Source organism: Benincasa hispida, chromosome 10 (genome assembly GCF_027475165.1).
Source record: "Benincasa hispida cultivar pf3 chromosome 10, pf3_genome.v1.1, whole genome shotgun sequence".
Taxonomy (NCBI): domain Eukaryota; kingdom Viridiplantae; phylum Streptophyta; class Magnoliopsida; order Cucurbitales; family Cucurbitaceae; genus Benincasa; species Benincasa hispida.
Genome location: NC_143487.1, coordinates 16,822,150 through 16,838,373, shown reverse-complemented (window position 1 = coordinate 16,838,373; position 16,224 = coordinate 16,822,150). Strand labels below are relative to the sequence as shown.

At 30.6% G+C, this 16,224-nt stretch overlaps 1 protein-coding gene across 1 annotated transcript; it reads left to right on the top strand.

Moving 5' to 3' along the window:
* The first annotated feature begins 2,518 nt into the window (after positions 1 to 2,518).
* On the top strand, positions 2,519 to 3,364 carry OFP17 (ovate family protein 17). The gene has a single exon (XM_039046330.2). It carries the CDS (start codon positions 2,721 to 2,723, stop codon positions 3,282 to 3,284), a length of 564 nt encoding a protein of 187 aa, XP_038902258.1. The 5' UTR covers positions 2,519 to 2,720; the 3' UTR covers positions 3,285 to 3,364.
* The last annotated feature ends 12,860 nt before the right edge of the window (positions 3,365 to 16,224 follow it).

Below are 16,224 nucleotides of genomic sequence, written 5' to 3'. Positions count from 1 at the left end.
GCCCAATCTATAGGAAGCTCTACATTGGCCCATGAGACGCAAATCACAAGATAAATATTGAAATAAATAATTAGAAAAATAAGTTGTTCTAAAGTCATAAATTTTCAAATATTTGAAAATTTTCATATTTAGATAAAAGGCATATATTCTTACCATTATGCCCTATTTATATTTATCATCCCATAATTAATACTCGATTCTTCTCTTTATTTGTTTCTAAACTACATTTTATTATTATATGTTTTTTAAACAAATTTTCTAATTTGAAGCATTTTCCACCATTTTCATCTGTTGATTGTGATATTTTTACAATTTTAACATATATAGATTTTTGTTAGGGGAATTTTAAAAAATATAAAAATAAGGGAAACTATTTATACAAAATAAAAAAAAATTTAATCTTCTTTGATAAAGGCTGATAGAAGTCTATTAGTGTCTATTAACGATAGAAATTGATAGAAATCTATTACTGATCTATCAACGTCTATTACTATTTTTTTTATTTCTATAAATAGTTTGACATTTTTTTTATCTGTGAAAATTTTTCTTTTTATTAAATGACTAAAATAATTCAACATATATATACTACGTTTATATATATTATTCTATCTTCTTTGTAGGTAGGTTTTCCTTTATTTATTAATTTTTTCTTCTTGAGTTGATTATTTATTATTATTCTTTAATGTTGAGTTAAAATTATTTTTAGGAGTTGGAATAAAGAGACATTAGGTAAATAAGACAAAAATGTTACGTAAGAACTCAGCCTAATTGCCTTTTGCCACTACAATCCAACCCAAAAAACAATGCATGCTCTCTAATTTTAGGGTAGTAGTTAAAATTAATAATAATAATAATAATAATAATAATAATAATAAATATATGTAAATGAAAGAGTTAACAATAATAATATTAAAAATAACCAATCATGTTCAATTATTAATTAAGACATGAATGCAACCCTGCCAAATAAGAAAAAACAAATTTCCATCATTCCAAAGAGAGAATAAATATAAATTAAAGAACTAAAAAAAGTTGTTTCAAATGAAAGAAAAATTACCCAACTTATTTATAAATATAGCAAAATATCACTGTCTATCCGCCAACGATGTTTTGTTATACTTGAAAATATTTTCAACAATTTTACAAAAAATTATCATAGTATATTGTTGATAGACAATGACATTTTGTTATACTTGAAAATATTTTATCAAATATTACCCCTTAAAAAAATGAAGAAATATAGATAAGGTAAATATATACAAAAATAGTTCCTAATCCAAACATTATTAATTAAGACATGAATGCAACCCTGCCAAATATGAAAAAACAAATTTCCAAGTAATTAAAAAAGGATTGTTTTCAAATAAAAAAAAATGAATAAACTTATTTATAAATATAACAAAATGTCACTGTTTATTAGTGATAGATTGCGATAAACTATGATAGTATAGTCTATCATGGTCTATCACAGTCTATCATGGTCTATCACAGTTTAACAAAATGTCACTGTTTATTAGTGATAGACTGCGATAAACTGTGATAGTCTATCATGGTCTATCACTCAGTGATAGAAGTCTATTGTGTTTTACATTAATAGATAGTGACATTTTGTTATATGTGAAAATATTTTCAGCAACCTTATCATTTAAAATAATTACCCTTTTTAAAAAATATGAAGTAATATAGATAAGGTAAAATATATACACAAATAGTTTCTAATCCAAACATTATTTTGAATTGGTCCTTTAAATCTTTTGAAATTTTCAATTAGGTAATTTGTTTGTACTTTTTTTTAAAAAAAATTATTACTATTAACTTACCAAAATTCAAACCCACACGTCAACGAATTTATTTATTTTTTTCTTATTAAGAGATATGTTTGGAGGGTACACCAAGCGTTCAAGTATATTAATAAAATATTGGTTCAATGAGATAAACCTTTTTATGAACCAATATTACAAAAATAAAAGAAGAAGAAGACAATGATGAATGAGACATGGGATAAATTAAATTAGAGCCATTATTTTGTAGATCTTTTTAAATAAAGAACAGCCAAAACAAGGTGTTTTGAAAATATTTAAGAAAAACAATTTTTTTTCTTTTCTTTATTAGAATGCGTCTAAATTGAAAAATTTGTCCATATAATTTAAATAAAGTTAAAATTTAGTCTATATGATTTATAATTAGGAATCATAATAAATAGCGACTATTTATGAGAATTTTATCAAATTATGTTAACTATTTATGAGGTTTTATCAAACCATAAAAATTAAATTCTAATTTTTCAAAGTATAGGATTAAATCTAAATTTGACCTTAATTTTTTTACTATTATTATTTTTTAAAAAATCTAGAATATTTCTCTGATTGGTCCCGACAACATGAATATAACTTAATTGGTACAAAATGTGTGTGTACGAGAACGAGTTAGAATCTTTCCTTTCATATATTGTTGGAACTCAAAATAATAATAGTAATAAATTTGCAATAAATTTATAAATAGTGCAAAGAATGGAGAGACAAAGAGAAGGTAAGGCATTTTCATGGGATGCCACTAATTTCCTTTGACTTCCAACGAACGTGAACCCCACAAAGGTTTCTTCTAATTTCTCCTTTACAAAGCCTCTTCCCTTGTTATATCTCTATCTCCTTCTGTTACAAAAATGACCTAACAATCCCAATTTCTTCAACCACACTCTTCCAACTAAAATCATTTTAGCTATGAAAGTGGAAGTTGGTCTAGTTTCCTTCAAATCCAAGCTTTCAAAGCCATGCTCAAAGCTCCTCCTTCTCTTCAAATTCCCAATGAAGAAGCCCTTCTCCATAAAATCACTTTGGCCACGACGCCCTCGACGTAGTTCCAGAGCCATATCCAAGCCTCGAAGGACTTGGTCCTGGCTCCGGTGGCTACGAAGAGTAGGGAAGATGAAAAGAGTGAAAGAGTTGAGATCAGGTGTCAGCGTGTGCTCGGATAATGAATCTCGAGAAAAACTACTATTTCCGTCCCCGATGACTTCGAGGGTACGTAAGGTCGCAGGGTCGTCGTGGGAGGAGATGGAGGAGGTGGAAGATGCTTGTAGGAGCTTTGAGAATTATCTTGTGGAAATGATAATTGAAGAAGGGAAAGTGAGGGATTTGATGGATGTGGAAGAGCTTTTGTATTGTTGGAGGAATTTGAAGTGTCCTGTTTTTGTTGATTTGGTGTGTAGATTCTATGGAGAGCTTTGTAAGGACTTGTTCTCTTCTCATAACGAAGCTTTTACTCCAAACTTTCAACCCAAGTAAAAGATAAAATAATGTGTAGTTTTTTTTTTTTTTTGTAATATCTTTGAGTTTTTAATTTTCATATTTCATTTCTTGTTTTAGTACATTTTTTAGATTCATTCAACTCTTTACACTTTGTCTCCTCCAAATTTAGAAAGATGTGGATGAATAAATAGCCATGTTTTTTTTTTTTCAATCAGAAGAAATGAAAAAAAAATAAAAAATACTAAGAATACTTTGTTTTTCCACACATCCTTGTGAGATAGTTTTTTTTCCTATGAGATTTTCTTTTTATCTCAATAAAGAGATCTTAGGTTAAATATTTGAATGTAAATTTAATTAGCAAATATATTAAGGTAAAAATTAATATGAATGTCAAAGTGAGTGGACAATAGTAATTGGTATGGTAATATTATTCATTCAAGTTGGTGGTTCAAATTCTAATATCCAACTTATCAAGTTTAGTCTGCTATATCAATTTATTTGTTGTGAAATCTTTGAACTAAAAATTAATCAAAACATATAGTTCAAGTATATATATATTGTGAAATTACACCTATATTGTGTTAGTAATCTGTTTCAAAAAAAAAAAATCAATTCTATCTGTTGCCTGAAAAAAATAAGGTTAAAAAATATTTTTGGTTTCTGAAATTTCATGAAAGTAACAATTTAGTCCTAGAACTTTGGTTTGTAACGATTTAGTTCTTATACTTTCAATTTTGTAACAATTCAGCTCATGAACTTAGTAGGTAATAATTTAATTCTTGTACTTTCAAATTCATAATAATTTAGTTCATGATATAAACAAATTTGTCAAAATTAGATGTCAATTTTTATTATTCTATGATGTATACTTTGTATTTTATAAAAATATTGAGTGTCTAAATTAGTTTATCGGTTTATTTATGCCAGAAATCTCATTAAATCTTAACACTAATTTCTACAATAGGGACTAAATTGTTACAAATTTTAAATTACGACTACTAAAGTTCAGGGATTAAATCGTTACAAAATTAAAAGTTTTGAGACTAAATCGTTACAAATCAAAGTTCAAAAACTAAATTGTTACTTTTATTTTAGTTTAGAGACTAAAAGTGATTTTAAACCAAACAATAATTAATTAATTACATCAACTTCAACAAATCAATTAATTATGTTTCATTTTCCTTTTATTTTTTACATTTTTGTTCATAGTAAAGAACTTCGTTTTTTCTTTTTTTGAGAAAAAATATTTCCCCCCTAAATTTTGGATCTAGTTTCAATTTGATTCATAGATTTTAAAATGTTATATTTTTATTTTTATAATTTTTGAGTTTAATTTCAATTTAGTCCAAGGTTACAAATTGTTATATTCTTGAGATTTGAGTTTTATTTCAATTTTGTCTTTAGATTTCAAAATTTATACTTTTAGCCTTAATTTTTCATTGAATATTCGCTTTCAGTCTTTAACGTTAAGGTTCATTAATTAATTAAAAATTAGTATGAAGTGAATTTTTAAAATAAAATCTAATAGTGATGAAAAAAATACTAAAACATAATTAATTTTATTTTTTAAAATCCTTTTAAATTAATTAATGAATTTTAACATTAAAGATTTAAAGTGAGTATTTATTAAACAATTGAGGTTAAAAGTATGAATTTTGAAATTTAAAGACCAAATTGAAATAAAACTCAAAAACTTCAAGGATAAATTGTATCATTTTACAACTTAAACACTAACTTGAAATAAAACTCAAAACTTGAGGATTTGTATAATATTTTGACACTTAACAATCAAATAGATAATCTTAGGACCAAATGCACTTTTGGTGTCCGAGATTTGAGGTTTATGTCTATTTGGTCTTTGAAATTTGAAAATAGACACTTTAGTCCCTCACGTTTCTAAAATACTTCTAAATGGTCCCTAACTTAACTTTAAGTTAACGAAATGCTTTAGTAGACTGTTATGTGTTTGATGTGGCAGCTAATTACATACAATTACATGTTAAAGGTATTAAGATTAATTGGAAAATCAATTAAAATTAATTTAAAAACAGGTAAAAGTAATATGCCTTCACTAGAATGGAGGGAGTGCATTGGTTTTTTTTGGATGCAATTACTTTGTTTATGAATATAATTTCACAAATATTGTTTTATGATTCTATATAAAATATCAGTGCACTCCTTCCCAAATCCTTCAAAAATTAGTCCATCTTTATCAGAGAGGAAAACATCCGATACCATAATAGAAACAATGTTTCAAGAGTTTTTTTTCATGACCATCTCTATTGTCATCTCTATTTTTTTTTTTTGTTGTTGTGTTTCCCTTTTTCTCCAAGTGTATTGTGTTTTTCCGCAATCTCCATTTTTGTGTTGATTTTTTCTTATTTTTCTCAAAGTTGGTTGTGTTTTTGGATAAGAAAAATAAGATCGCATTACGGTTTCGACTTGAATGCTTAATAGACCGTTATGTGTTGACGTGACTGTTAATTATACATGATGACATACCAAAGGTATTAAATTAGTGGGAAAATCAATTAAAATTAATTTTAAAAAACATACAGAAAAATTAATGAAAATGTTTAAAAGGTTAGAATCATTTTTTTATGTCATAATTGCTGCACAACTTAGTTTGAGTTTTGGGCGATTTGTGAAAGCGAGTTTAGATCCTCTCCGAGTTCGATTAAGCTTTGTTGTTATGGAATTTAGCGTAAAAATTACTTTGAAAAATGAGGTTTTTGTACTAATGACCATTTTCTAAGGGTGTTTATGATTGATGACTCACTCCCACAAATGTATGAATTCTAACCTTTTGCTTACATTAGATCCCACCACCACTTTTTTATACTGTATTGCATTAGGGATGATCATATCTATGATAGCCCTAATATCCCTAATGCGATGGTTGTCCTTAATGCGATACGTTAGAATATGTACAGTTTATCGTATTTTCCTTAATTTTTTCACAGTTTGTTGTGTTTGGATAAAAAAGATTAGAAATCATAATAGGGATTACTCGTATGAAAAATGGGCAAAGAAAGACTATTTTTTTTTACAGAGTTATTGTCAGTACTTTGATTACTACATTGAGAATACTATTTACAGTTGATTTTTTTGCCCAAAGGCTAGACATCAATGTTGTGCTAGGTATCTTATTAAAGAGGTCCACCAATAATGTGAAATTATTTTGTCTTATTTTAATTGTGAGTATATGTTTTGTTGTTTATTGTTTCAGTTTGTCTTACTCAAATATCTGAAAATCTGAGTTTAATCCCTAAGTTGAATGGATTGAATTTTAAGATCTGGAGGGAAAGCATGGAGATACTTCTTGGATGTATGGACCTAGACCTTGCATTAAGGACCAATAAACCTACTTCTACTAAGGAACGACCAACTAATATAGAGAAGTGAGAATGGTCAAATCGCATGTGTCTAATGATAATTAGGCACTACATTCTGGAGTCTTTTCAGGGCTCTATCACGGAAAGTGAAAATGCTAATAAGTTCGTTGTTCAAATTGAGAAATATTTTTCTAAAAATGAAAAAGGGGAAACAAGTAGTCCTTTGACTTATTTAAGTCCCATGAGGTATAAGGGCAATAGGAATATAAGAGAGTACATTATAGAAATGTTCAATCTCGTAGGTAAATTAAAGACACTTGATATCAAGATAAATGAAAATATGGATATGGACCTTGTATTAAAGACCGATAAACCTACTTCCATTGAGGAACAATCGAATATGACTAATATAGAGAAGTGAGAACAAACAAATCGCATGTGTGATGATCATTAGGCATCCATTCTGGAGTCTTTTTGGGGCTCTATCACAGAAAGTGAAAACGCCAATAAGTTTCTTGCTCAAATTGAGAAATATTTTTCTAAAAATTAAAAAAAGGAAGAAAGTAGTCTTTTGACTTATTTAACATCCATGAGGTATAAGGGCAACTGGAACATGAAGGAGTATATTTACTTGTACATCTAGTACTTATCTCTCTTCCTACACAGTTCACTCAGTTTAAAATTGGCTATAATACTCAGAAGGATAAACGAAGTATTGATGAGCCTATCTCACAATGTGTGTAACAAGAAATAGAATTAAGAGAGAAATGAAAAAAGTGCTCATTTGGCAATTGACTCTCGTGATAAGAAGAAAAGAAAATCTACGGATGCTACAAAAGGGACATCTCAACAGAATAAGGGAAAGAAATATGTTACTGAAAATCCTTGTTTTTTCTGCAAAAAGGAAGGTCACTTCGAGAAAGATTGTCCCAAGTATGCCAAGTGACGTGTAAAGAAGTGTAAACTTGTTACTTTGGTTTGTTCTAAAGTTAATTTAACTTCTGTACCTACAAATACTTGGTGGATAGATTCTGGTTCCTACTCACATAAGTATATCAATGCAGGGTTGTCTATGGAGTCGACCGTCAAGTGATACTAAAAGATTCATCTATGTGGACGATGGCTAAACAGTTCCAGTTGAAGCTATTGGGAATTTTAGATTACGTTAAAAAAATGGTTGTTATTTGGATTTGAATGAGACTTTTGTTGTACCATCATTTAGACAGAAATTTGGTTTCAATTTTCAGTTTGGATAAAATTGGGTTTTATTGTTCTTTGAAAATAATAAAGTTAGTCTTTTTCAAGATTCCAAGCCTATTGGTACAAGTTCTTTAATTAATAATCTATATATGTTTGATTCTTTTGCTTCATTTAACAAGATCCTGTCATCTATTCATGTGGCACAAAGTGCAAATTAAATGAAAATTTTTCTATGTTATGGTACAAGCATTTAAGTCACATCTCTAAATAAGGAGTTCAGAGACTTGTGTCAAATGAAATTCTTGATTCCCTTGATTTAAGTAACTTTGACATTTGTGTAAAATGTATTAAGGGAAAACAGACAAACATAAGAAAATTAGGTACCAAAAGATGCTCAGGCATCTTAGAACTAATACATACAAATACTTGTGGTCTATTCCCTAAGGCTTCTTGGAATGAACAACAATATTTTATTACATTTATAAGCGACTATTCAAGATATGAGTACCTATATTTAATTCATGAGAAGTCTCAATTTTTGGATGTTTTCAAGTCTTTCAAAGCTCAACAAGTTGAACTTCAACTTGGAAAGAAAACTAAGGCTGTCAAATCTAATCGTAATGGTAAATAATATGGTAGATATGATAGATCAGGTGAACAACGTCCAGAACCTTTGCCAAATACCTAGAGAAATATGGAATGGTCCTGCAATACATTATGCCAGGAAAACCCAGCATAAATGGTGTGGCAGAAAGACGAAATAGAACACTTAAGGATATGGTGAGAAGTATATTCAGTCATTCTTCTCTATCAGATTCCCTTTAGGGTGAGGCATTAAAGACTGCAACATATATCCTTAATAAGGTACCTAGTAAAGTGGTAGATAAAACCTCTTATGAGTCGTGGACAAGAAAGAGGCCTAGTATTAGGCATTTTTCACATATGAGGTTGTCCAATTAAGGTTAGGTCTTATAGGCCCAACGAAAGGAAATTGAACTCAATAACTATTGTCTGCTATTTTGTTGGGTATTCTGAGTATTCTCGAGGTTTCAAGTTTTATGATCCCACTTCTAGATCATTGTTTGATACGGAAAATGCTAGAATCCTTGAGTATGTTGCGTTTGGAGAAGGGAGATAACATAAGGAAAGTTGTCTTTGAAGAGGAAAAGTGTCACTAAGGAGATCCACTAAAGAAAGAAGAAGTGTAATACCAGATGATCATATTGTATTTCTTCAAGAACATCAGGATGCTATGGGCATAATGGAAGATGATCCAATCACTTTCAACAAGCTCTACAAAGTTTTAACTCTCAAAAGTGGATAAATGCTATGAAAGAGAAAATAAAATCCATGGAAGAAAATGACATTTGGAAACTTGTCGAATTGCCATCAGGAGTGAAACCCGTAGGTTGTAAATCGATATTTAAAACCAAAAGGGATTCGTCGCTCGTCTTGTTACAAAGGGTTTTACTCAAAAGGAAGGCATTAGTTACAAAGAGACTTTCTCTCCAGTTTCATCAAAAGACTCTTTCAGGGTAATCATGACACTTGTAGCTCGCTTTGATTTATAGTTACACTAGATGGATGTAAAAAACTGCATTTCTCAATGGGAACATTGATGAGATGATTTATATGGTGCAACTAGAAAACTTTGTGTGTGGTAATTCAAAGTTTGTGGTTTGAAAATTGAAGAAATCCATCTATGGTCTCAAACAAGCCTCTCGTCAATGGTATCACAAATTCCATGAAGTAATAATTTCCTTTGGTTTTGAGGTGATGATATAGTGGAAGATTGTGTATATCACAAGTTCAGTGGAAGTAAATCAATCTTTCTGGTGTAATATGTCGATCACATACTTATAGTAAGTAATGATATAGGTTTATTGCATGATACTAAAAGGTTTCTCAAAAGAATTTTGAGATGAAAGATCTTGGTGATGCTTTTCTTATATTAGGAATTAAAATACTGCGAGATTATTCTGAAAGTATTTTGATATTGTCACAAAAGAACTACATTGAAAAGATTTTAAGTAGATTTTACATGGAAGATTGTGCACTGGGAGATACCCCCATCACTAAAGGTGATAAATTTCATTTAGGTCAATGCCTCAAGACTATACTAAAGACTAAGGAGATGCAAAAGGTTCTCTATGCATCGACCGTTGGAAGTTTAATGTACGCGTCCAGATATTGCGTTCATAGTTGGAGTGTTAGGTAGATATTTGAGCAACCCGGGGATGGATCATTGAAAAGAAGCCAAACAAGTTATGAGGTATTTACAGAGAACAAAAGATTATATGTTCACTTATTTGAGATCAGAAGTTTTAGAGATCATTGGGTATTCTGATTCCGATTATTTTGGATGCCAAGACACGTGCGATCCACTTCAGGCTATATCTTCATGTTGGCTGGAGGAGTTGTATCCTGGAAAAGTGTTAAACAAACACTTATGGCTTTTTTACCATGGTTGGGAGTTTATAGCATGTTATGGGGCACCAACCATGGAATATGGTTGCAAAATTTTGTTGTTGGGTTGTAGATAGCGGTTGGCATAGAAAGACCACTAAAAATATTTTGTGACAATAAGTCGGCAACAATACAAAGTTAAAGCATGTAAACATGAAGTTTCTGGTTGTAAAAAAAAAGATTTCAGAATGGTCAAATTTCGATAGAACATATAGGAACTATTGGGTTTTATGCCCTAAAACTTGTAGATAGTAAATGTTATGAATTGACCGTCATCAATAAAGAGTTATAAATGTTAATTCAATAAATGTTATTGTGTTATTTTCTATTTTATTTTAATAACTCTAAATCCAATAAACTAACATCCAAGGCTGTCTTATAAGTCTTGAACAATATGTAGAGACATACATGGATCAATGTTCAAGATACAGCATAAAGAGTCTATAGTATGGGGATAAGGCTGGGTACCTTATTCTTGTGACATTATGGATACGACCCATTTTTTATTTGCTACAAATGCAATGATCCAACACGTTCATGTAGGTGACACGTGAGTGGGGATATCCTATGTAATGAGTTTGCATAAGACTGGACCACGAAATAGTAACCACTAGATGTAACACCGTTAACTAGTTAGGTTCCTATTTCAATAAAATGACCTAAGCAACTTAGTCTTAATCCTGAGTATATTATGAACTCCTATTCCCAAGAGATTGTCCTTTGATTTGTATGGGTGAGGGTGGCCAGTTTTTCGACTTAATATGCCTACCATTTTGGGGAGAAGACCGAGCGGGGAGCTAGGAACATAATAATATAAGATGAAATTCACTCCTTTCCGTATTTAGGGTAAGTAGATGAGTGTTCCCTTAAGTAGTGTCTCCGGGACTTGAATAAAGGGTCCTACCCTCTCATTGGCCCAAAAGGGATTTCTATTTATTGGTTGGACCATAGACAGGTTATGTTGGATTTTATGTCCTAAAACTCGTAGTTTGTAAATTAATAAACATATTCTGTTTTGTTTTTCGATAAAGTTGTTATTGAAATTGTAATCTTGAATCCAATAAACTAAAGTCCTGAGGCTATTTGATGTTGTTTGAACTTTATGTAGTGACATAAAGATGGATCAAGTTCAAATATATAGCCAAAATGGTCTATGTATATGATAAGGTTGGGCGCCTTATTCTGGGGACACTATGGATGCGGCCCACCTTGTAGTTAGTACAAACGATGTGATCCTGAATCGTTTATATAGAGATATGTGAGTAGGGGCATCCTATGCAATGAATTTGCGTAAGTCTGAACCATGAAATAGTCACATTTTACGTTCTAAATGTCGTTTTATGTATAAAACTGACTATTTCGTTAATTGATGACCTATGTAACTTAATCTTAATCCTAAGCTAACTATGAACTCCTATTCACTCGGAATTATCCTTAGATCTACATAGGTGAAGGCAGTTTATCATCGCTGGCCCAATAAGCCTCCCATTTCAGGGGTAAGATCAGGTGGATAGCTGGGAACATAGGGTACAAAACAAAATTCACTCCTACCCGTTATAGGGATAGTAGATAGGTTGTTTTCTTTAGTACTAAATCCAGGTCTTGAACAAGGGGCTCCACCCTCTCCTTGGCCCGAGAGGGATTCGGTTTATAGGTTGGACCTTAAACCAATTGTTCATTAGAGGATCAATGGAACTTAAAGAACAAGATGTAGTCTTGGGGGTAAAACGGTTTTTATGAACCAACCAAGATTATGAACAACCTGTGAAGGATTAGCTTACTAATCATGGTTATATCAAATGGACACAAATATATCTATAGTGAAGGGAGTGCAACTACGGGATTATAGTGGAATGACCCGTTAGTTAACGAATGTTGATTAGCTCCGTCTAAAGAGTTTAGCCAACTAATCTTAGATCGTTGGAGCCCATAATCTATAGGTTCGTTAGGTTCCCTTACTAGCTCATATGAAATAAACTTAGAACAATATGATACAATGATTCGAATTGTTCGAATTAGGTGAAAAGAGAAAAATCGACAAGTATATGTGATATAGTGGTCGGATTTTTCAGTTTAGAGATACAAATTTAATATTTAAATTTGATTTGAATATAAAGAATATGAATATGTTCATATTCGGAAGCTCGAAAATAATGGAAATGGTCAAAGATGTAAAAAGTCAAAGAGTTGACTTTTGACTTTGAAAAGTCAAACTTTGACCGACCTTATATTCAAATGTGATTTGAATTTCGAGAAAATGGATGCGGATTCATGCTCGGGAGGTCAAAATTAGTCAACAAGGAAAAATCATAAAAAGTCAAAATTTTGACTTTTTTGGTCAAAGTTTGACTTTGACCAAATGACTATTTTGCTCTTTGACTAAAGTTAGTCGAAAAATCCAAACTTTTGTTGGATAATTCCACTAACAAAATAGTGGGCTAGGTGTTGGCTTATAGTGGAGACATTAAGCCCACTAAGATAGTGGATTATAGGTATTGGGTTTTTATAGATTTGGTTCATGCAATTGTTGCATGGTTTTTTCTATAAAATGGGAAAATTGGGCTGAAAAAAGGAAAACCCAAAACCAAAATTCCATCTTCTTATTTTCCATCTCTTTTCTCTCTCTCGATTTTCTTCATCCACCGGGTTCCACAACTCAGTTCTGAGTTTAGAGGATAGTAGGTCAACTCTAGTGGTGGTCCGGAAGAGTTCGGGTCGAGATTCAACGAGAAAAAATGGTGTTCGGGAGCTACAAAGGTTGTATCCTATCTTTTTATTTATGTTTTTCCATTGATTTGCGTGCTTATTTCCTTTTGTTTAAAAGCAATTAGAGTGTAATTAGATCCTAATTCCGCTGCGTATATCTCGTGTTCCATCAGGTTGTTCATTAGAGAAGCACTGATATTTAAGAAGTTAGAGGTAACCCATGGGTAAAACGGTAATTTGACTCGGTTGGAGTTACGAACACTCTTAAAGAACTAACTTGTTGTTATTGATCTATATCCATGGACATAGAAATATATCTGTAGTGAAAAGATGCAGTTGTGGGTCTTTAGTGGAGTGTACCCACAGTTAACGAATATTGATTAACTTGGTTAATGAGTTTAGTCAATTAATCTCATATCGTTGGAGCTTCTGATCTACAGGTCCACCAAGTCCCCTTGTTAGCTCACTAAAGGATATTAAAGTGGGATGGTTGAATTGTTCAAATCAATTTGAGGAAATTGTATATTAATATGATTAATATGTAATTGATTATGGATGTGATCTATAATTCAAATTAAGTTGGAAAGAAATATTTGAATAAGATTCAAGTAATTAATTCAAGTGAATTAGATTCACAAACAATTAATTAATTACTAGAGAGGTGTTGCACATATACATATTGAAGGAATTTTTCGAAAAAGATCCGTGGAAGCAAAGATCGATCCAAATTCTATTTTTCATTGAATATAAGTTTTATGTAAATAAGAACAAGATATACATTTTCTTAAAATTACAGCATGCTTTAAATAAATTATATAGGGTTTCAGAAATCCTTACCTTTGAAGAACCATTTCTTCAAGAACTCTCTCAGACAAGCCACAAACGGAACTTCTTCTCCACGCGGATCTCCTTCTTCAAGAATGGACACCACTACTTGAGAACCCTCTGTATTCTCTTAGGATAAAGGATTCAAGCAAGAGTTATGGGCTTTGCTTGAATCCTTGGAAGAGGAAAGGAGATGGAGAGGAGGAGAGGGAAAAGAAGAATTTTTTTTTCTCTATAAACTTTTCTTGGAGAGATCTCTTCTCTTAGATAGGGGTGTTCGTGGATTGGGTTGGGTTGGGTTGAATGACTTTTTAGATCTAATCCAATTGTTCGGGTTGTAAATTTTTTCAACCCAAATAACCCTCACTAAAAAATTAACCCAACCCAACCCAACCATAAAATATTTGGGTTGAGTTGGTTCGGGTTTCAATTTTTACAAAGTGAACCCAACCCAACCCAACCCAACTAAAAAATGAACCCAACCCAACCCAACCCAAATAACAACTCAATTTCAATTTATAAAATGTACAATTTTTTTTCAAAGTGCAAAAAAAAACTATTTTTAAGAATTTTTTAAGAATAAATTATTCAAAAAACTAATAAAATTAAAAAAAAACTAAAATAAATATATTTATATCTAATTGTACATAAGAAAAAAAATTACATTTTAAAGTTAATAATAAGTTCGGGTTGGTTTGGGTTATTTTAAGTGACACATGAACCAACCCAACCCATAAAATTTTCATTTATTTGAACCCAACCCAACCTAAAAGAATTCATAACCCAACTCTAACCGAACGGGTTGGGTTGGGTTGATCGGTTTTTTCGGGTCATCGGATTTTTTGAACACCCCTACTCTCAGAGCCAATTGAGGAAGAAGATGAAAATCTCCAACCACCTTTTTTCACAACCCACGTAAGAATATTGGGAGAATAAGGAGAGGGAGTTGTAACTCCTTCCCTTTAATTAATTTCAATTAAGTTAATATTATATATATATATATATAATAACTACTTTATTATATATATATACTATATGTTATTTCAAATATAATATATAGTCTATAGTTTTATATTGCATTAAATACAACATAAACTACAGATTTTATTTTCTCTCAACAATATATGACATTTAATATAAATCATATTTATATTAAATTCACTTATATGAATCTCATCCATATAATTGATATTTGGATCATATCCAAATATTTAATTCCTCTCGATATAAATCATATTTATATTTAATTACATGAATCTCATTCATATAATTGGTATTTGAATCATATTCAAATTTCTCTCATATTACCTTAAACTATAATGTATCAAATACATTATATTAATTATATCACATATATAATCGATTTAATTAATTATATCATATATAATTAATTTTCTCAATTAATTTGAACACTTCAAATTAATCCTCAATTAAATTCCTGTTGAGCTACAGAGGAGACCTTATGGACCCGTAGATTGAAGCTCTAACAGTACTCGGATAATTAAATAAACTCTTTAATTAAATTACCCAACATCCATTAACTGTCGGTCACTCCACTAAAGACCAACCGTTGCACTCTTCGCACTATAGATAAATTTCTGTGTCCATTGGATATAATCAATCAACAGTGTGATGACCCTTCACAAATTGCTCATAAGTACAAACAAAATACTGTTTTGTCCCTATAGTTACATCTAACTTCTTAGATACCACTGATCCCTCTAATGAACAATAAGTGTAGGATTGTATCAATAGCAGCGGAAGCACAAGGATCATCTAAGCACTAAAATTTACTAATTTTGGCATAATATAAAGATGCTTCTGCGAAAAATGGGTTTCAAGACATACCTCTTGTAGAACTTCTTCAAAGCCCCTTCTCCAGCTGCAATCTTCTCCAGATCTTGTTGTAGACCAACTCAAGATCTTTCACTCTATTCTCTTGGTGCTCTAGATTGAGTTGTGAAACTCAAAACAAGCTTGAATCAAGGGATGAATGATAAAAACTCACTGCAGCAACCTTTGTTGAAGAACCTTTCTTCAAACCGATTTTTCTCTCAAAATTCTGTAAATTGCATGCCCGATTTTCACTCCAATCTTCTCATTATATTGCAGATCAACATACAAAGAGAAGAGCTGCATGAGTTGCAGCTCATGCTTGGAGAAGACAAGACAAATATATTGCTTCATATGTGAGCTAGTTCAAAGATGGATAATGGAAAAAACCATTTTTCCATTTAAGTGTTTTAGTTTTCCAATTTTCCAATTTTATCCAAAAATCAAATTTTGATTTAAAAAATCTATTTGATTTTAAAAATGAAAAATTAATTAATTTCATTAATTAATTAATAAATAAATAAAACTTAATTAATTTAATATCAAATATTAAATTAATTTTAACACATATTCATCTTTATATATTTAAATCATATTTAAATATATAAATT